This window comes from Pipistrellus kuhlii, unplaced genomic scaffold, assembly GCF_014108245.1.
Source record: "Pipistrellus kuhlii isolate mPipKuh1 unplaced genomic scaffold, mPipKuh1.p scaffold_m20_p_10, whole genome shotgun sequence".
NCBI classification, from domain to species: domain Eukaryota; kingdom Metazoa; phylum Chordata; class Mammalia; order Chiroptera; family Vespertilionidae; genus Pipistrellus; species Pipistrellus kuhlii.
In genome coordinates, this window is record NW_023425405.1 from 50,881,912 (window position 1) to 50,904,325 (window position 22,414).

The 22,414-nt window shown below is 37.9% G+C and overlaps 1 protein-coding gene and 1 long non-coding RNA gene across 7 annotated transcripts in view; one reads left to right on the plus strand and one right to left on the minus strand.

Moving 5' to 3' along the window:
• The window catches only part of LOC118714407, a 57,237-nt gene extending 41,443 nt beyond the window's left edge, over window positions 1–15,794 (plus strand). The window contains exon 3 of the long non-coding RNA XR_004986583.2: window positions 15,647–15,794. This is a non-coding gene — a long non-coding RNA (uncharacterized LOC118714407). The remainder of the gene's footprint in view (window positions 1–15,646) is intronic.
• Window positions 12,440–22,414, minus strand: part of NAMPT (nicotinamide phosphoribosyltransferase) — a 38,620-nt gene continuing 28,645 nt past the window's right edge. For 3 of the 6 annotated variants that reach the window (XM_045578544.1, XM_036429713.2, XM_036429711.2), the window contains 3 exons: window positions 18,932–19,072; window positions 17,344–17,478; window positions 12,440–15,323 (listed from right to left, as the gene is read on the minus strand). In XM_045578544.1, the coding sequence (XP_045434500.1) occupies window positions 15,213–15,323; window positions 17,344–17,478; window positions 18,932–19,072 (387 nt within the window). In that variant the 3' untranslated portion in view covers window positions 12,440–15,212. Of the gene's footprint in view, window positions 15,324–17,343; window positions 17,479–18,423; window positions 18,527–18,820; window positions 19,073–22,414 lie in introns of those variants that run through there. The other 3 variants (XM_045578545.1, XM_036429712.2, XR_004986581.2) reach the window with 2 other exon arrangements.

Consider the following 22,414-nt stretch of genomic DNA (forward strand, 5'->3'; position numbering starts at 1 on the left):
TCCAAAAAATACTTTGCTCAGAATCTGGGTACTTCTAATGCTTAAACCTGTCTTTTCTCATCTGTTTGGTCAAAGGCAAGAGCCGGGGCGGTGGGGAAAGAGTGAGGGAGGTTAGATTGTTTAAGGTGCTCAGGACTCTTGGGCATGTGAAAGGAGCAACATCATGCCACTTTGGGCAAGTTGGAAATAAGCAAACTTTGACTACAAGAAAAGTAAAAATTTAATAGGGACTTTCTACAAGGACTTTGGTGTCGGGAGAGTTGTCTGGAAAATACCCCATTATTTGCCTGAGAACATAAATATGCTTCAGAGATTTTCACGTAAGGTTTGGACAAGTTAGATGTGTGTTTACTCCCATGGATCTGAAGAGAGAATAAGGTTGGGTTAAGTAGCTATTAATAACAGCTGACTATAAAGAGAAACAACCATGGACTATGGTTGCCACAGTCTGCTCATCAGGGTAATATGTGCTACTTGTTTATTTTGTATCATTGTTACTGTTTTCAGGCATGCAAAATTAGATTAATCATAATCCTTGATTTATAGCACATTGTCTACACTGGTCCTTGTGACTGGCTTATACTGATTATTGCTTTTAAAAATTCTCCCTTTAATGCATAATTGAGAACATATTCTAATGTGTGCTCCTGGGAACTCTGGACCCGGAGCTACAGCTCTGGCACTTGGTTTATCTGTGGACTCTTTCCCACATACTGGACTTTGAACTAGGAGGAAATGGCTCTGGAGAGTCAGCCCTGAGCCCCCGAACATGGCCAATGACAGTGCCGTCTGTAAGCAGCTCCTTTCCTTTCCAGCAGGAGTGAAGTTAGGGGCAGCGCCAGCCACAGGCTTGGTGAGAGCACAGGATTCATGATATCCTCTCCAAATTCCAAGGAGATAAAACAAAGAAGTGATCCTTTTCTAGGAAAAGGGAGGCCATGTTCCAGTGCCCTGTGAATCTCCATGCCTCTGCCAGTTAAAAAAGTTGCTCACACTCTCAACCCTTTCTCTTGGGAGGGCCAGTTGGGGTGAGGCCAGCAGAGCAGCTTCTACTAGGAAAATTGGGGAGCCTGCACTCTCTCCATCAGTGGCCTGGTTAGAAATCCTGTAGTCGGGCTGTTAGAGGGAGAAGTTGAGGTGGTTTTGGAGAAAAATCCCTTTCCAAACCACCCCCCTGGCAGACTTTCATACTTGTCTCTTTTTTCCTTATCATCATTTCTTTCTTTCTATGGAAAAGATATTTGTTTCTTCTTCCCTACCACCAAAGTGAATTTTGATTGTGAAACCAAAGTGGGACTGGGAGTTTTGTGTTTCTAGTGGTGGAAGTCATTGTTAAGACTATTCCTCTGTTAAAGGCATTTGGGTTACATTTTTTGTTGTTGTTGTCCCTAGTTTGGCAGCACATTGCAGTGGCTAAGCACATGACCTGTGCAGTTGTAGTCACTAGTTTCAAGTTCTAGCTCCATATACTAGCACATTTGAAAACAAATTTCAGCAACACATTTCACTTTGCTTAATATTAGTCCTTATTTATGAGATAATGGTAATTACATAAAATTGTTATGAAGATCAGTGCAGACCTCCTTTGTAATACATTTAGTACAGCCCTTGGCACATAAAAAGCACTCAGTAAATGTTAGTTACTGAAAAAGACAAGGATCACATGATCTTACTCATATGTGGAATCTAATGAACAAAATAAACTGATGAACAAAATAGATCCAAAGACATAGAAGCATAGAACAGAATGTGGAATCTCAGAGTGAAGGTGGGTAGGTGGGAAAGGATCAACCAAAGAATTTGCATGCGTATATTCATAACCCATGGACACAGACAATAAGGTGGTGAAGGCCTGGGGTGGCAGGAGGGAGGATAGAAGGGGTCAATGGGGGAAAAAGGGAACATATGTAATACTTCCAACAATAAACACTTAAAAAAATAAAAAAATATGTTAGTCACTGATATTATTATAGAACATATCTATACTAATAATAGAGAAATATGCAAATTATCTATTACAGTGTCATGTCACCACTGGAACAGCAGGCTGAGTCCTTGCCCTCTGCTCAGGCAGCTGTAGGGCCCAGAGTAGGATAGGATACGATAGGAGAGGATAATAAAGGAGAGGGAGAGGAAGGCAGGCCTGCATGCAGACAGGCCAACAGGAGAAACAGAAATACAGAAAGGGAACAAGAAAAAGACACAGGCTGAAACTGGCTTGGCTCAGTGGATAGAGCGTCGGCCTGCGGACTGAAAGGTCCTGGGTTCGATTCCGGTCAGAGGCATGTACCTTGGTTGCGGGCACATCCCCAGTAGGGGGTGTGCAAGAGGCAGCTGATTGATGATTCTCTCTCATCGATGTTTCTAACTCTCTATCCCTCCCTCTTCCTCTCTGTAAAATATCAATAAAATATATTAAAAAAAAAAAGACACAGGAATGGAAAAGGGAAGGAAACACGGGGCTGCACATGGGAGGGGGTGGTGCCGGCAGGTGGCGGGGAGAGCAGGTGTGCTCAGTGAGGAGGGAGGGGAGGCACCCATGAGTCTGGGATGGAGTGTTGGACAGTCTGAGGCCTTCTGGTGAAGGCGCTCCTGCTCTGTGGTGGCAGCAGCAGCGCCCAGGCCGCTAGGGCCTCGGCCACCCTCGCTGGGAATGGGAGCAGGACGGTGGCAGGGAGGCTGGGGAAGGGGGGACAGTGAACACCTGGCTGGGGCTGAGCCCTGGGCTGGGGGTTAATGCCCTCCTCCACCCACCCCGAATGGAAGTTTTAAGAAGGGAGGGAGTCTTTAGGGTATTCTATATAAATAATCATGTCATCTGCAAAAAGTGACGTTTTTACTTCATTCCCAATTTATATGCCTTTTACTTCTTTATTTTGTCTGAATACTCTGACTAGGACTTCTAATGCTGTTGAATAAGTTGTGAGAGTGGGCGTTTTTGTCTTCTGATCTTAGAGGAAAAGCTTTCAGTTTTATACTATTGGGTATAATATTAGTTGAGGGTTTGTCATATATGGCCTTTATTATGTTGAGGCACTTTCCTTTTATACCCATTTTATTGTTTTGTTCATGAATGGACGGTATATTTTGTCAAATGCTTTTTCTGCATCTGTTGATGTGATCATATTATTTTATCCTTTATTTTGTTAATGAGGTGTATCACATTGATTGATTTTTATATGTTGACTTATCCTTGTGCCCTGAAATGAACCCAATTGTGATGTATTAACTTTTAAAAGTATTATAGCATTGTAGTATTCAATTGGCTAGCATTTAAAATTTTGCATCTGTAGTCAACCGAGATATTGGTAATTTTCGTTGTGTTGTCCTTGCCAGGTTTTGGTATCCTATTTAATTAAGGTAATATGCAAATTGACCATCACTCCAACAAGATGGCCACCACAAGATGGCTGCAGGGGAGGGACAGTTGGGGGCCCGCCCTGCAGAAGAGGGCAGTTGGTGGGAAGCAGGCCTGCAGGAGAGGGAAGTTGGGGGGGGGGGGCAGGCCAGCAGGGGAGAGCAGTTGGGAGAGACCAGGCCTGCAGTGGAGGGCAGTTGGGGGCAACCAGGCTGGCAGGGGAGCAGTTAGGCATCAATCAGGCTGGCAGGGGAATGGTTAGAGGGTGATCAGGTTGGCAGGCAGAAGGGGTTAGGGACAATTAGGCAGGTAGGCAGGCGAGCAGTTGGGAGCCAGCAGTTGTGGATTGTGAGAGGGATATCCGACTGCCCAATTTAGGCCTGATCCCACTGGGGACCCTGGGACATCCCTCAAGAGGTCCCTGATTGGAGAGGATGCAGGCTGGGCTGAGGGACAAACCCCTCCCCTGCCCCATGCACAAATTTTATGCACCGGGCCTCTAGTCAAGATATTGTTGACCTCATAGAATGAGGTCTGAAAATCCAGGTTTACTGTACTTGACACTTCACTATTTAGCAGGTTGATTGTGGAGGTCTTTCCTTTATTTTCCAGCAGGTGGAGCTGAAGCACAAATTTTTTTATTTTCTCTTACCTGCACTGCTGTGGCTTCCAGGATATCTGTGAGGCTATCACCTTTCTTGTGGGAAAACGCTCTGTATTCCCTGTGGAAGTGGGCATTCCCTTTATGACCCAGCTACCTCAGTCTCAGGGCACTGCTCCAATGGACTGGAAGTGGTGGGCTGTGGTTCTCCTGTGTATTCCCTATGCTTCCTTCCTTTAACCAGAAGCTGCTGGCAGGGCTGCTCAGTCTGAGTAGACTCGGCTGCCTCTACCATCTGCACTGGGATGAATGGGAGGGAGAAAGCAAGCACGTTTGCAGAATTGTGGTTCTGGGCTTTTCCTAATGGGTTTAGCCATTTTGGCTAGAAAGTATTTTCAGCCCTTTTGCAAACTGCCAGTTGAGGATTTTATTGCTGGGTGGCTCACAGGGTTATAGAATGGCCAGGTGTAGCATCTGAAATATTTTGTCAGGTGCTGATGGGCTTTGGAACACTGATTTTTTAATGCCATTTCTTTGTCTCTGACCCTGGGCCCAGCCTTAGTGTGTGATAGCCATGTTGGCCTACTTGCTGTTTCTGTTGCTCCTGTCTGTTTGGGGGCTGCACCTCAACCTTCGCTGCTATTACATCTGCCCCTGTCCTTCTCCCTCCGTCCTGTCTCCGCTGTTCACTCCGATATGCCCACATTCATATGTCTCAACGCGCGACGTCTCAGACATGTTTGCATGCTGATCAGGAAACCCTTTGTTGAGTTATAACTGTCCAATGCTCTGTAACTTGAAGGGGAGAGACCTGGAGATCTCATGCTGCTGTGCATTACCTCCCTAATGTCCTCTTATTAAAATGGAATTAGAGAAGAAATCTGGGAAGGAGACAGATATCTATAAAAAAAATTGCATCTCCTTGTTGGTTTTTTCTACTCTTTGCTAAACAGCTCTAGTTCTCTTAATTTTTCTCCACGTAGTTTTCTAGGTCTGGAACCAGCCTGATACTCTGGTAGTGTGTTTGGAGAGGCACTATAACAGTGAGTGTCAGGACAGGGTGATAGTTTAAAGCTCTATCCTTTGGAACTAGACTTCCAGGATTTGAATCCGTTTGGCCCTGAATAAAGTACTTAAGTAAACAGATGGCCAAAAACATTATCTATTAATCTAGAGGCCCGGTGCACGAAATTCGTGTACAGGGGGCAGGGTGAGGGATTCCCTCACCCAGTCAATCCAGGACCCCTCAGGAGATGTCTGACTGCTTGTTTAGGCCTGATCCCGGGAATCGGGCCTAAACAGGCAGTCAGACATCCCTCTCACAATCCTGGGCTGCTGGTTGCTAATCACCTGCCTGCCTGCCTGGTTGTCCCTAACTGCCCTCCAACCCCCGCTGGCCTGATCGCCCCTAACTGCCTCTGTGTGCCAGCCTAGTCACACCTAACTGTCCCCCCCTGCTGACCAGGTCGCCCCCAACTGCCCCCTCCCTGCCAGCCTGGTTGCTCCTAACTGCCCCATCTCCGTGCTAGTCTGGTCACCCCCAACTGCCCACCCCCCCGCTGGCCTAGTCACCCCTCACATCCCTCCCCCCCAGCCTGGTCACCCCTTTTCCTCCCCTGCCCCCCTGCTGGCCTGGTTGCCCCACGCAGTCTGATGTTCAGTCATTTGGTCGTCCCTCACTATCCACCCTGCTGGCCTGGTCATAGGAAACCATCTTGTGAGGGTGTGACAGTCAATTTGCTTATTACCTCTTTATTCTATAGGATGAGGGTTAGTAATGGTCCATGATCACAGTAAAGAAAGCTCCAAATCTAAGGTTTTTAGTAACTCACTTGAGGGTAAGATCTGGTCTGCTGATTGGAAGTTATTTGGCAGGAAAATAACACGAACTGTTATCTTGATTTAATCCACTTAAATGGTATTTGTACATGTTATTACAGAAATATAAATGTGTTTCATTAGAGGATAGCCCCAGACCCTGCTTGGAGAGTTATATAATTTATTGTATAATATATGGGTCATACTTTTAAAATCTGAAAAATTCTGAATTCCAAAAACACTGAGCCCTAACAATTTTAGATAAGGGACTATGAGCCATTATTCTCCTTTTAAAAATATGGTAGCTAGAATGAATGCAAGACTTAATTTGTGGTCAGTATATCAGCTCAAAGTTTATTAGGGGGTGAGAAGAGTGTCTAGGTATGATGAAGTCATCACCAAAACTCTTAATTTCACCCTCACAGGTGTAGTGGTAAAATGTGGCTCAAAAGGTACGGTTAGGTGGCTTTGCAAGGCCTCCTGAAAGGTGCTTTCAGGAAAGTCCCACAGTGCACTGGCTTTGGCCATTCCCCAGCCAGTGGTTTCATAGATGTTTTCTGGTAAATGAGGACTCTTGGCTATAAGCAACAGAAGCCTATGAGCTAGCTCAAGCCAAAGGATTTGATCAAGAAGCAGCTGAGCCTTAGGGATGTTCTTGAACCAGGATAAAAGCCCCATGGAAACCTAAGGGTTTCCTCACTCTCTTTTTTTCCCCTGTCTCTCCAAGTCCACTCTATCTATCTATCTATCTATCTATCTATCTATCTATCTATCTATCTATCTATCTGGCTGAAACAGCACTTTTCTAGTTTCTAATACACTTGGCAGAAAATGGCTTTTGCCAAAAGCTCCTGTTTCTTATCTGTTCCATTTATAAGCACACCTGATTGGGGCTGAACTTTTGAGTTCAAATTCCTCAAGAGGGAGTCATTGGCTGGTCCAGTGGGTGAAAGACGTGTAGAGGGACAGGGACCTCTTTTCAAAACAGCTGTTTCCTTGGTAGTTTGTGGATGAGGAGAGGATGTGCAACTCTTAATAAAGTGGGTGACGATTGGAGAATAAAAGGGTTGGGCAGACCCCAGGTACATCTATTCCTCCCATCTGTGGCCTCCCTGATGGAGTCCTTGGTGATACTATCTAGTGAGTAAAATGACACCTGCCCTTTTGACATGCCAGCAAGACATAACTAGAATCATGCTGACCAACCAGCAGGCAGTTATTCAAGGGTTCTTTGCAGTTTTGGAACAGTTAAGTCTTGGTGAAAATAGTTGTGGCCTGGAGTCAGGATGCATGAACTTTAGTCATGGTTCTGCCAAAGTGAAAACAAGGGCAATTCACTCACTCGTCCTCAATTTGTTTTTCCTGTTATACTCAATGACCTCTAAGCTTACTTTCTGCTTTAACTTGCTTATGAGCTTCAAAATTGCAGAGTATTCCAAATCTTTACTAGAAAGTGTCTAAGGAAGGTGAAACTCAGAATTGCCAGTTGTATTAGATTGCTAGAGCTACTGTAGCAAAATACCATGAACTAGGTGCCTTAAGCAACAGAAACTTATCTTAGTTCTGGAGGTTAGAAGTCCCAGATCAAGGTGTCTGCAGGGTTGGTTCCTTTGGGGGACTTTGAAGGAGGGTCTGTTCCATGCTTTTCTCTTGGCTTCCGGTGTTTGCTAGCAAGCTTGATCTTCCTTAGCTTGTAGATGTTTCACCCCAATATCTGCCTCCATTTTCACATAGCGTTCTCCCTGTGTGCCTCTCCATTGGTGTATCCAAACCTCCCCCCCCCCTTTTTTAAAAATAAAGACCCAAGTCATATTTGATTATGGTCCACCCTAATTACCTAATTTTAACTTGATTACCTCTGTAAAGACCCTATTTCCTAGCAAGGTTACAGTCTGAGGTATCTTTTTTAAAGGACACTATATAGCCAACTCATAATACCAGTCATAATGCTTTGTTAAATATTTTTCCATGGAAGAAGTAAAGAAATGGACTAAAAAATAGGTTTTCGAATTTTTCAGTTAGGTGAAACCTTTCTATTATCTTTGTAGATTACTTAAGGAATTGAGTTTATCAAGTATTACCATTTTGAGATGTAGGATCCCTTCAACAGTTGTCTCTAAGGAAACGTAACATTTTCTTTTTTCTCTTCCCTATTTGTTTCCCTCCATTCTTTTGTGTTTCTAGATCCAACATTCATAGTCCATTTCCCTCTACTGGGACATTGGGGAAAAAAATCTGTTCTTTATTCTCTGGGTTTCTGTTGGGAGCGAAAAAATAGGCATCATCGTTGTCGTTGAATCATCTCTTCCACTTTAAAAGCCTCCTTTCTTCCTCCCCACTTTTCCAGGGACTTGTAGAAATCATGGGGCTGGGAGGGACCTGAGGTATTTTCTGAGCTCACAAGTGGCTTGGGTCTCTTTGGATAGCTTGCATTTTTAGGCCATCTCTAAATGCCAATTTCTTCACTTCTGAGGTTTGTAAGCATTAGATATAATTTCTTATGTCAAATTAAAATCCATTTTCCCATTCTGTCACTAATGAATTATCTAGAACAGCGGTTGCCAACCAGTGGTTCGCGGATCACTGGTGGTCTGTGAGGTCCGAAAGGTTGGCAACCACTGATCTAGAACATGACAAAGCAAAGCCATTCCGTCTTCCACAGGAAGCCCTTAGAAGCAACACCAGCTACTCAGATCCAGACTCCTGTTAACATCTGAGAGGCAGATTTCTCTCTCATTCTGTTCTTTATTTAACCAGTCAACTTAAGGGTTTGCAACTAATTAGTTGTGATAACTTGGGCAGGTGATATTTTTTTTTGTACATCAGGGTTCATATCTTGTACTGAGCTATAACTGAAAGATGTGGGACGGCTCTCTCCCTTTCTTGTTTAACTTTCTGAATTTCAATCTGTTAATCCATAGAATTAAGACGACAGTTCTTCCCTCACAGAAATCAGATCTGATATGTTAAATTGGTTTGTTGCCTATTAATACTATTGCTGCTGCTGTAATTAAGGGCCTTGGCAGGAGATCCTCATTCTAGACTACAATAATATAGAAGTGTATAAAAAAACTCTTGCTACAAGTCATTTTAAGCTTGTAAAATGGACAAGTGGTTAAGGATATGGTGTGTGGGAAAGTTAGGAGGGCTTTTCAAGAAATTATTTTCTAATCTGTGACCCAAGTTCTGATTTTTAGCTAGCTTCTAGAGCTACCTGGGAAATGGCCACGTTAAATTCTAACAAGATCAAATCAGGGAAAAATGCATTTACTGTTTTGGAACAAATTAAGTAAAACATAGGATGATAGGCATCATGTTGATCATGATATCTACAAACTGCAATGTAGATATCAATGGAACTGGAATAAGCTCTCCCCCACAGGGTGGGAGGCCCCCACTTTGCAGCAAGTTGGGTCCTTTCCATAGAACTGAGCATTCTGTTTAATTGTTGGGGCTCTTGAGGTAAGTTTGCAGCTATTGTAGGCCTTTTGTTGTCCCAGTATAGTATCTGAGAGCCTTTGGTGGTCCTTTTAGCCACTCTAATGGTGAGAGAAAAGAGGTTGCTTTCAAGAGCCTGAGGGCTTGGCATCAGTCAGGCTTACACATGAATGATTTTAGTATCCAGAGAATCACATAAGGAGCTAATTAAAGCCAATTCTAAATTATTATCTGGGTTAGATTTTTGTTCATGTTCTTATTCAACATCTTAATGAATCTCAAATGTTTGCTCTGTGGCTTTCTGATTCCCTAGTCATTGTTAATTTTTGTTTTGGATCTGACCTTGTTATAAGAGATCCACAAAATTTACCCAGATTATTGCTACTACTAAGTGTATTCAACTGAAAAACTATGTAGCATTGGTGCGACCATCTGGTAGTGATATGTGTGTTTAGAGATGACAGAAATAAGGACTTTGAACAATTATCTTTTAAAAAACACAAAAGCAAATATACTCATACTGTTTAAAGATTAAGGTGCCCATATAGAGCAGTGGTTCTCAAACTTATATGTTTATTAGGGTTACCACAGTAGGTGTTTGATACAGCCTTTACAATCTGGTTTTTAAAAAAGCTCCACTGGTGATTCTGATAGACTCCATTCTACAAAATAGTCATTTAAAAAAAAACTCAAACTCTACCAGCACCAGGTCATGTGATGTTAGTTGCTCTTACTAACCTAATTACCCATTTATTTGAAATTTTTTACTTATCGATATGGTTAACCTTGATCACAAGCATTTATTATTATTTTTATTTCAGAGAGGAAGGCAGAGGGATAGATAGAAACATCAATGTTAAGAATCATTGGTTGGCTGCCTCCTGCATGCCCCCTACTGGAGGTTGAGCCCATAGCCAGGGCATGTGCCCTTGACGAGAATCGAACCTGGGACCCTTCAGTCTGTAGGCTGATGCTCTATCTACTAAGCCAAACTGGCTAGGGCTATCACTGTTTATTTTAGCTTTAAACCATAAGCTCAATTTATTTAAGCCCATCCCTTTAACAAATTTAGACTATTTATACACTCAGCTATGGCATTCTCTTGTTCACAAAGCAATTTCTCTTACCTCCCTATTAAGCTTTTATTTCTTTTACTAGAGGCCTGGCGCATGAAATTTGTGCACTTGGGGGAGGGGGTGAGTGTCCCTCAGCCTTGGATGTCCAACTGACATCTTAGATCCGCTCCCACAGTGAATCCTTAGTGCTGCTGTGTTCACCAGCCATGAGCCTGGCTTCTGACTGAGCAGCGGAGCCCTGTGGCAGCGCGCTGACCACCACGGGGCAAACCAGCTCTCCAACATAACCCCAATGGGCCCTAGAAGACCTAATCAAAATTAGACTTTTGGCCAATTCATCAGGAGAGCTCGTAAGCACTAGAGCTAATTCATTTTAATAAAATCTACAGAATGTCTTACCTAGTTTAAGTAAAAAAAGTATCAGCTCAGTAGCCAATCACAAAATTTAAAAAAAAAGTCGATCAGAATAAGTGTATTTTAAATTGAATTTTGTTTCCAACCAAAGAAAATATTTTTTTCTGGAATTATCATAAATTGAACATAAATCATTATAAACCAAAACTTTTTTCTGTAGAGATGATTCTATAAACTGGCCAAAAAATCAATTGGCAGGCTACTACAGTATTTGCTAAGAGAGCAGCAACATGAGCTCTGAAAAGTGGTCAAAACCTCAGGTCTCTTGTGAATATACCAAGGAAGTTACCAAGTCATGTATACCAGTGAGGTGAGGGTTCAATCAGCCCATGTGACAATATGCAGGCAAATACCTGATTTTCATCAGGACCCATTTTCATGTTAGTTAAAAAAGTTTTGGTGACATTGATAAATTGAATGATTCTAAATCCCTAAGAACATATTTCTCTTTGCTGGAATAACTTAAAAGTATTTAATAAGTAAGTCTTAATGGAATAAAGAACTGTGAACCAAATAGATAAAGTTGTCTCTGGGGGAGAGAACAATTAAGAAACTTCTGAAAATAAAATGATAAAATGAGGTGGGAGGACTCTAAATATATGGGAGAGGTGACTGATTTTAATTGGTTGCAGAATGCTTTGGCTGGTCTCTTAAAAATAAAATGTAAACAAAATGTAACATTCCAAACAAACATTTAAAGATTATGTAAACGCTTCAACATATGGGCCTGTATCAGAAAATGGGTATTTGTAGCAAGCTAATGAAATCAAGAAATTTTTATCTTGATTATTTCTTCTCTCCATCCATTTAGACATCAAATATTGCTTGAGTGCCTGGTGAAGGACAGTAAGCTACAGAAACACTTTTTAATCAGCTTGTACTGGTCTCATATGGTTGGACCCTTCAAAGAGGCTGAGCTTTCTGCAGGCCTGCCTGTGCTAGTACTCTCCCTTGCTTGATCCCTTTGAGATTTGCATCCCTCCTTGTTGCTGCCTCCTGGTCCCTACACCTCATTCACTGAACACTTGGGCACTGCTTTAGTTTTCCTTTCCATTACAACTTCTGCCATCCTCCTAGAAGATTTTATTGTGTAACCATACAATCCACTTGTCTTCTCAGATTTCTGGATCTTGTCTAGTTCTCTTTAGCAGAAATGGACACATTTTATTCTTTTAAGAACCATACTGTAAATTATTTTAGGCTTTGCACAACTACTCAACTCTGCCATTGTAGCATGAAAACAGCCAGAGAGAGCTGTGGGCAGAGCTGTGTTCTAAAAACACTTTATTTACAAAAATAGATGGACTAGATCTGGCCTGTGGTTTGCCAGGCCATACTCTACACTTTCTTTAGAGAAGTATCCTTTCCTGTGTCTTTAGAGAAGTATCCTTTCCTGTGTCTCCAGTGGCTATCTACACAGCAAATTGGTATCTTGAGACTCTTTTGTCCCCAAATCTATATACAAAGCTATCTAGTATCATTTAAATGTTTCAAAGGCATCTCAAATCTTAATATAGGAATTGTGCTCTTTCTCTCCCCATAAAGCTGGTCTCCTTCTAGTGTTCTTAGTAAGAGGCACTACCATATATATACTAGTAGTTGCAGAAAGTAAAATATAGGAGTCATCTTTGACACTTCTCCCTCCCATTCTCTAATTATCTGAACTGAAGGAATGCCTTAAAAAGGCAAGTCTGGAAATATGCCATTATTGGAAGCACACAGTCAAGTTTAACATTTCACTAATAGAGCTAAACTTTATTTCCATGTTTATAAAATGTTTATCTATGATGCTGAATACATATATTAGAATTGACTTAACATACAACTGGAGAAAAACTGACGTTCTCCACTGAATGGGTTAAAAAGGAATGTAAAACTACAAAATACTTGTTTTAAGTGTTTAATTCTAAATATAGCAAACAGAGCAATAAATACCTTGTCATTTTTCCTCGTTCTAGTTTTCCAAATGATAAAATATTTTTTGTAACAATTTATTGCAATAAAGGAAATAAGGGATAATCACTAAAACCACTTTAACTCTAGAGTACAAATAAAGAGTCTTAATACAGAACACCTATCTTCTATTTAAAATACAAATACTTTATATTATGAATTGAGAGGGATAACTGATGTCAGTTGCACATCTAATGACTTAAGGAAAGCCACACGACATTTGCTTTTATCTGAAACAGTGAGGCTGATTTAAAGGGTGACACAGCAGAGTTCTACCTGGTACCTATGCTAACCACTGCTACTCAGAGTGGTGCTCAGTGATGGAAATTCAGGGTTAATCAGTTACAAATGAGTAATAGTGAACAGAATTAATCATCCCACCCTGCAATCTATGGCCATATTCAAAAGTACAGATTTTAGTCTTCACTGAAAGTCTTAAAACTCCTCTAGATACTTTGAAATTGCTGATATTCACAGTACAGAAAGAATATTGCCTTTAGTTCGATTCCAGTGTTTAAACAAATAAAATCAAACTTACAGGTGGTATCAGTTATTTGTAATAGTTTCTTTTAATTCTTTAAGCCCCTTTAGAGCACATTTTGTGAAAAGATGTATTCTTTTTAATACTACTAATCTTTACTTAGATACATTTAAAATCTTAGTTATTTTCTACCATAAATTACAAGATGAAAACTTTTACTGAAAGTGAATAAAACTTATTATTCTCATTAAACAAGTATTTAGAATCATCTGCAAAAACCTATATTTTTAATGTTATAAAAGATGTTTAAAATAGGTAACTCACCTCTAATTAAATTATTCTAAGAAAATACTAATAAAATACTTTCTCATGTAATTGTTCAGGACAGATGATTTATGGCTTTTCAATTTTTTAAAATTTCACATTTAATCAGATTCTTAAAAGAGAAAAGAAAGGATGAGAGACAAACTCTGTATCTACTTAACCTCCTACCTTCCCTGAAAATCAACATTTCTCTTAAAATTCAAGGCACAATCCGCCAGGGCCAGATAAACATTTCAGGTTTCTGGGCCATGTGTTCACTACTGCAACTACTCACTTTCAATGCTGCTGTCTGAGAGGGCAGCCCTACAAGATGCTATTTAACAACAACAAAAAAACCAGTCCAAATTTGGCCTTGGGCTTTAGTTGTCAACCTTTCACTGCCTTACAAGTGCAGACCTAAATATATACGAATCATCTACAAAGCAAATGGTCTCCAGTTAGATGTGATGACTGACTCAGAATCTAGCAGATAATCACTCTAGAACATTTTGATGCTGAATACTTTGAATTTAGCCCATTTTCTTCCAAGATTCTTCTATTTAAACTCATGTCATCATGCTTTTGACTGGGGATAATTCATCTTCATTTAAAAACTTAATGGAATATTATTTATTTAGGAAATGGAATATTATTTATTTAGGAATTCAGTTTAAAATAAATGATGTCCATACAATTTAATATTCAATTTAATTTTTAAAAAACTTAATGAAAATATAACAGAATCAAAAAATTTAAAATAAGTACACTCACTACCCATTCCAGTATTAAGTCATATCAACTATAGAATAGGAAAAATAAATTCAGAAGTGTAATTATTTTAAAATACACTACTTCCACTTTTGTCAATATTTTACATTTATGTATACATTCTATATTGGAAGCAGAAATTCTTTCTAAAAACATTATCTCCTTAAAATCTTGAGGTGCATATTACAGCCACAGGCAATACTTGACATATAAAACTGTAGTACAGGCCTTTCCAATTTGGCATTTCACTGGTACAATACAATGACCAACATATATAATCACTGTACAGTGCCTAGACATTCCAGTAAGAACCATTATTTTCTTTAATGTAGAATGATTAATATATATTCTACAAGGGGCAGTGAGGTTAGTAATTCTATAGGATGTGTCCCGACATAATTTTAAAATTCTACAATAACACAAACAACTTTGTTAAGGCCATGTTTTATTTGCTGATTAATGGACAAAAGGCAATGTAATTTATCTTCAAGTATTTTCTTGAAAGTCTGTGCTCATAAAAATCATGAAAAGTTGGAAAGACTGTTAATCACTGAAACTTTAAATATATCGTACACAATATTGTTTGTACAAAAATACAAGTTAAATATAAACATAAAGCAATCATGACAACTTTATGCAAATCGGTTTTATATGATCTTTTGTTATATATAAAAGTTTCTCAGTTCTGTTGAGAAAAGATCAATACCAGATTAAATTACTATCTATTGGCAAAGGGCCCTAAAAAGCTTACTTTAGCATTAATCTTTTATGTGGTCAATGCATTGCCTAATTGAGATCACCTAAACACTGGGGGAAAAAAGAAAGGGCAGTATGTCCATAAACCAACAAATAATTTGGCTGTAATGTATCATAAAACAAAGAAACCCGCACATCTGTACAATGAACATTATGTATCACACACTCACCCACACTGGTGTATGGGTGCCTGCATGTACACGCACACACACAGGCAAAGACACACACCCCGTCATAAAACAAAGCCTAATGAGGTGCTACTTCCAGTTCAATATTCAGCTGTGCATTTTTTCTTACTTCATCAAATGAATAACTTTTTGTCACCTTCCCATTCTTGAAGACAGTATGGAGAAGATCCTGCACAAATTTAACAATACTGAAGTTTAATGATTATACTCTCAAGCAGAATACTTAAGCCTGGCTCATGAATTAGACTGACTAGTCAAATACACAGAGATATTGATGGTGTTCAAATTATGAAATAATTTTATACACAAAGAATGCTGGTGGAGAACAGTCAGACAGCAAGGTACTATCTAAAATGGCTATGTAGAAATACAGCTTTTATGAAAAAGAATGATCTAAGGATTACATTCTTAAAAAAGTTGTCCTTAAAGGATAAACCAAAATACTTAGTTGAAACCAAAATACTTAGTTGAACCATTTGTGTGTGTTTTCAGGTGGAAGATGCATTGCCTAGAACTATGGCTGTGTAAGCACCACTGCCAGTACAGCAAAGGAAACCTTCCCTTGTTCCTACCCAGCAGGCTCAACCCTACGTTAGTAAATGCAAAAGCCTGGAGTTTAATAAAAAATTATTATTTCTTAGCTAATGCACAGTGACTGATTTTTACTTTGTGTATATCCATAATTCACTGATACAAACAAGTAATGTATTTAATCCTGGCAAGGGTAGCAAAGATATACTAGCAAAGATATACTAAGAAATCAGTACTAAATTCCTTTTTGAGTCCGGTAAAGCCACTCCTGTCTTATTAAGGAATTATCTATCTCTAATTTCTCTTTTAAAAATATGTAAGTAATCTACCATGCTTAAGATTCTTAAGATTGTGATATGTAACATTATCTAATATTTTCATCATTATGTTGTTTCATATCACACTGCTCTACATAATCTATCAAGAAATGATGGCTCTTATTCTTAAATCAAAATGCTTAAGTTAATTACTACCTTAAAAATTCTAGAATATCATTCACATACTCTTAAAAATCAATGTCTTTTAAAAAATAAGTTATGACTATCTACAGTAATTCAGCAAAGTCCTGGTAGCTATAAGGAAATACTACTCAAAGGAAAGTATTAACAGGCTATCTAAAGGAATCTAATTCTAAAAGTTTGTTTAGAAACATATTTTAATTAAAGGTAATGTTTTTTCATTCTGGCTCAAAATCATAAAAGTAACAAGCAGAGTATTAGCTATAGTATAATGAATCTCAAGTACTAAATTAGTGTGTTTATATATTTAATATAAACTTTTCTCTGAAAATATAGTTTCCCTAAAAAATAAGTATGTTTTTAATCCAGTGGGTTAAGAATTAGAAATTTTATAACTTTTAAGTTCACAAATATAAATGTACTTTTGTATGTTAAAGACCATTAGATCATATGGACTCCTTTAGCATAAGGATACTACATATTTTTCCAATTTGATTGACCTGAATCAGAAAACTTGGTTAAGGCTAGGTTTCACCATTTATTTGTTATGTAATCTGAATCAAGTCTGTAGCTTTCACATTTCATACTACTAAGATAACATGAGTTGCCCTGAAAATCAAAGAAAACTAAAGAAAACCATCTAAACTGGATTCTATTATTTTTAAAAATGGGATTATCTTTAGCATTTTAGAATCTGGATAAAATACCCCCCCCCCCCCCTTTTTGGGGGTTAAAATTACCAAAGTTTACTATTATATAATATAAATAGCTATGAGAAGTGTAATAATAATATCCTTTAAGTATTCTTAACTATTCCTCTTCAGAAAAAATTGACTGCTAATTGGCAGCAGAGTAAGATAAAAAACACAGCTTGTTGAAGCTTAGCAGTAACAACCCTGCTGGTCACTATTTGGAAACACTTTTACTTTTTAAATGTTATAAAATATTTCACCCGATATATACAAGTCTCGTATTTATGATCTAGCCACTTCTTGTTTTTCACCTTATTTTGGTAGGTTCAGTCAACTATTGTATATTTTAAAATAAAACTGCTTTGTCCTCCAAGAAAAAAATTGTCCTGATAATTTTATAACTTAAATACAACTAGAGCCTCCTTTTTAATTTGGAAAGCCAAGCTACTATTAAAAGGAAAAAAGAAAAAAAAAGGACAAAACAAATCCAATCAGTGTAGATACATACATGACCATATTCTTCGAGGTCTCCTTTTCCTTCCTCAAGTGTAACAAAATTTCCTGCTGGTGTTTTATGTAAAGATAATCGACCTTTTTTGGACCTTTTGTTGGGATCAGCAACTGGGTCCTTGAAGACATTAACCTTAAATCCAAATTCAGAAAGAAAAAAGATTAATCATCAGTAATGGTCATTCAACTCCTATTAAAAAATAACCCTACATAATTTACAAATAACCCTACATAATTTACAAATAAATTTTAAGGCAATTTTTAGATATCCCACAACTGGCTTTTATAAACTAATTCTAGCCTGTTTTGGAGGACAGAGTGAGTTCTTTGTTAGCCAAGATTTGGATTTTGTTTTTCCTATTTTTTCTTACCAATGAAAAATACCTAATACTCCTTTTGTAGGAAATATTTAATGCTAATATGTGATCTTTAAGGTATCTCCTTTTATATCACACCTTATCTTTAAACTGATCTAATTATAGTACAGACATACTATTGAAAAACAAATCTACGTCAACTCAAATTACATAATGTGTGGCTCCAGAACTAGGATTTTACTAAGTATGGCTTTCCTATTTCATAACCTTTGCATTTTGTTACTTTTTACTCTATTATATTGTTACTGTCAGAAGCAAAATGATCTAGAGAACCTCAAGAGCAGAATGTTTATTTCAGGATCAGAAAGGTAGGAGGCAAAACATAAGCAGAGGGGTCAATCGCATGACTGTCCAAAGAAAGATGGAGTAAATAAAGCATGGGACCAAACCAGGCATTCTTAGGAGAGTCCTCTCCCTCACCCTCTGACCCACAGACTCTCAAGAGCTATGAAACCTCGGGCGATTGCTGTTCAGTTGCTATCAGCCTGGGTTTCTCTATTCTAAGGCTACTAGAACATGATTCTGGTGTCACAACTCCAGCGTCGTACTCTACCTTCCTAAAACACTGTTTTGATAGTGTTTACCTGCTCTGTTTATCATTCATATATGATGGCTAGGTTAGCTGATGTTCATGTTCCAGATCAAATATGGTCAACTTTTTTATTCAAAGTTATATATATAAGCAGTGGGAAATGACTGACCTGCATTGTCTTTTAATCTCTCATCTTATTTTTTTCTGGTCTTGTTATTATCTAATGTCTCTCTTCTTTGTTTTTCCAGACAGAGTCAGTAATATCTGATAATCCTCTTTAAAAGAGAAACATGCAAATTGACTGTACCTTCGCTACACCCACAAGCCACGCCCACCAGGACAAGTATGCAAATTAACCCAACCAAGATGGTGGTTAATTTGCATATCCAGGCCAGAGCAAAGACTGAAGACAGCATAGAAAGAAGCCAAGTGCTACAGAAGGGAGCAAAGCCTCGGAGAAGCAAGCAAATGGGGCTGGGGAGGAAGAAGGGAGAGAAGCCGGTGGGGCAGCGGAGATCACAGCAGGAAGCCATATTGCAGGAATCTTCCTGCAAAGGGCATCTAGTATATTAATACTTCAGGACCATATTATCCTTTGATTATTGCATTCAATAACTGCATTCTACCTAGATATATAAAGAAGGTACTAACATAAGAGTAAAAGTTAAAGGACATACCCCAAGGCCATTGGTTACAACATAACTACACTTAAAGGAACAATTCAAGAGATCTCTTGTTAATTTTTGTAGCAAAGCTCCACCAGAACCAAAGGCAATATTTTCAATACTCCATTTTTTTTGCTTCATGCCTTCTACAACCTAGAATGTTAAAAAAATAAAAACAAATAAAAACTAAGTAAACTGGAAAAGAAATGAGGCAATTTTCCATGAGTATATTAATGAATAAAGCATCCTAGAGTTGTTTTATAACATAGTGAATGATGAGATTAAGAATAGGCTTATGCAAAACTCTATCCCACATTTTCTTTTAAAAAGCCCCACCTACCTCAAAAAGTACAAAATGAGGGGTAACTGTGGTTAGGGCTGGGGAAATGAAACGAGAGAGAAAAATGGCTTTACATATGTAAGGTTACTTGAGTAAACTTATCTGTCTCCTGTAGTTGTTGCCCAGATACCAGTAGGGACTAGACACTTGTCCTGAATTTCTACACTCTAGGAATGACTAATCACTCCTAATAAATCTCAATATATGTTAGCAACATGTCATAATGCGTATCATATTTAATGGTACATTTAAATAAATAGATAAGTGGCAAAACAATATAAAATACTCTTACATATCATTCAGATATTGGCAGAGTCATCTTATTCTGGCTAGAACTCCAGTGCTGTAAGCAAAATTATGAATACACTAGGCAGTCACATTTATCATTGGATCACTTTTGGCAGAATGATGATCTACAAGCCACTAGAGACCTGAATGAACATATAGTTCTGGCAGCTAAAGTAGTTTTTTCAAGGGATACATAATTTGAAAGTTATATTAATCTATTAAGCCACGTTATTATTGTAATTTATATTTCTTTTTTCTAAGTAGGACTTATTTACTTAGCATGTTTTATTTGTGATAGAAGGTTGCAAGTTCAATTTAATTTCATGAGATGAGTCGAAACTAAGTATAAGGAAATCTGGTTCCATTTTACTGAAATAGAACTTTCAGAAACGATTAGAAAACCATAAGCAAATTTAATAGTTTTATGTAAATCATTAATATAAATTCACCATCTTCTCCTCAAATAGTAAGAGTTTGACCTGATATCTTTTATTTTCAACTCTGAACAATAAAATCAACTCTGAACAATAAAAATATATAAACTCCAAGGACCTTCAACTTTTAACAATCTCATTTAAAAAGGCAGATTTTTTTCTTAAATCCCAACCATCTAATTCTACTTGCTATATGTCAGGCATCACTAGGAAAACATACACAATTTATTTTAAAGTGATTCCTTAGGCTATACATAAACTTAGTCTCATGACTTTATTATATCAGAATCCAATAGTACCCAAAGGTTCTGGATTCAGATTTTTCATTGAAATAACTGAACAAGTATAACTAAAACAATAAAATCCTTATAAAATAATAAAATCCTTATAAAATAATACAAAATTAAGATATGTTCTAAAAGAGTGGATTTCAATATGGGAGAAATGCAAAAAGTAGAAAAGAAACAGATGGAAGGTAAGGTGGTTTAGTTACAACATCACCCTGGCCAGTGAGCAGTGGTTAGAATACTGACCAGAGCACCCAAGGGTCTTGAGTTCCATTCCAGGTCAAGGGTATGTACCTGGGTTGCAGGTTCAATCCCTGGCATACGGGAGGGCAACCAATTAATGTGTCTCACATTGATGTTTCTGTTTCTCTCCCTACCTAACTCCCCCTCTTTTTAGAAAATCAATGGGAAAAATATCGAGGATTAACAAGAAAAAATAGAGAAAATTGTTTCAGACCTGTCACATGATTTTAGGTACACCTCAGAAGCGTAAGAATGAGGAAATTACAAAGAACAGTAACCATTTAATGTCATCTATCTACATTTCTAGCTCAGTTACTTTAATATATTCTCCCCATTTAGCTGCACCAGAAGTTATAAAATTTAAATAATTTGGAGTTAAAGTTTAAGTGAATCGTTCTGTTAAGAGTACAGGAAATTTCAGAATTAGGGAAAAAAATACTATTTAAAAAATATTTACAAGAAGGAAATCTGACTAGATATAAACTGACAAAATTTAACTGTTAGACACTATTCATTTCCTATTTTATGCCCATGGTATTTAGATAAAAAAATTAATGTTCTCCTATCATTAAGATTTATATAAATCTTCTATTTAGAAGTTATGAGGGTCAAGGGACATTTCCTAGAAAGGACTAGGAAAGGGTTCTACGGAAAGAACAGTAGGATAGCTACAGTGAAAGAAAAATGTGGAACTTCACTTGAAAAGAAATCTTCTTACCAATTTTGAGAATTTGGTATCATTTTAACATCATTAATTAACTATACAATAGAAAGGTCTCCATGATAATCAAGATGACTGAATAGCTAACTGAGATACAAACAGAAAAAGACAATCTGTTTTGTCCAACACAAGAGAATTTTGCCTCTTTTTGTAAAGAAGCAGACTGATTTTGGTACACACAAACTAGGAAATGCTTACATTATAAACTTCATGGGGAAGACTGATGAGTGACAGTCAATAAGAAGCCAATTGTTTGAAATTAAACAGATTTTTTTCATTTTGTCAAAATTAGTCATTAATTTAGTACATATACAATGCAAAACCACTAGATGAATTATTCTTTCTCCTTCTAAAAACTTATTTGACCCACCTTCAACATGAAGAAAGCAGCTATCACCCTTTAGGTAAATCAACATGAGTACATTCACTTTACACAAACTTCATTCTCTGATCATTTTGTTGAAAGTTTCACCAATGCAAAAGCATATTTGTCTCAATATCTGACTTCTTGTTCATAGTTAAAAAGGACAAAGAAAAGCCAATAGTTTCAGTTTTTTAAAGGAAGTTGAAATAAGTTGGATTGAACAAACCACCTTAAAGAGCTTACCACTGGAATAAGAAGGGCAGATATAACCAGTGGGAAGAGCACTATACAATGGGTTTTCTGAAACTGGTACACAACCCTGTCCATGCTTCTTCATCTGAAAGGGGGATAAAGAAGGTATCTGCTAAACTGCCTAAAATGTAGGAATTGGGTAATCGTTCTTAACTGATACCCAGATAAGAAACCTTTAATTCAGCTGAGCTAAGGAGACAACAGCAACTACATATGACAGCTGGGATTCCTATAATCCTCCTCACTGCAAACTTTTCTCTTTCATATGAAAGCTCCTAATGCCCCAACACCAATGTCTTAGAGGAGTTTGGGAGTTTCCACTTTTCGCAGACAAAGCAGTTTGGGAGAGTTGGTGGAAGAAACCTTTCTGTTATTCCAAGAAATCTATTCAGATACCACTTTTTGGAACACTAAATGCACATTACCACAGAAATACTGTTTTGTTATATTCAGTAGTTCTTACTTTGAAGTGAACCTTTGGAAAACTATAATGTGAGTGCTGATTTCACTGTAACTACACACCAAACTCTTTCAAACAGAAAAATCTTTGATAACTTGTGTCAGAA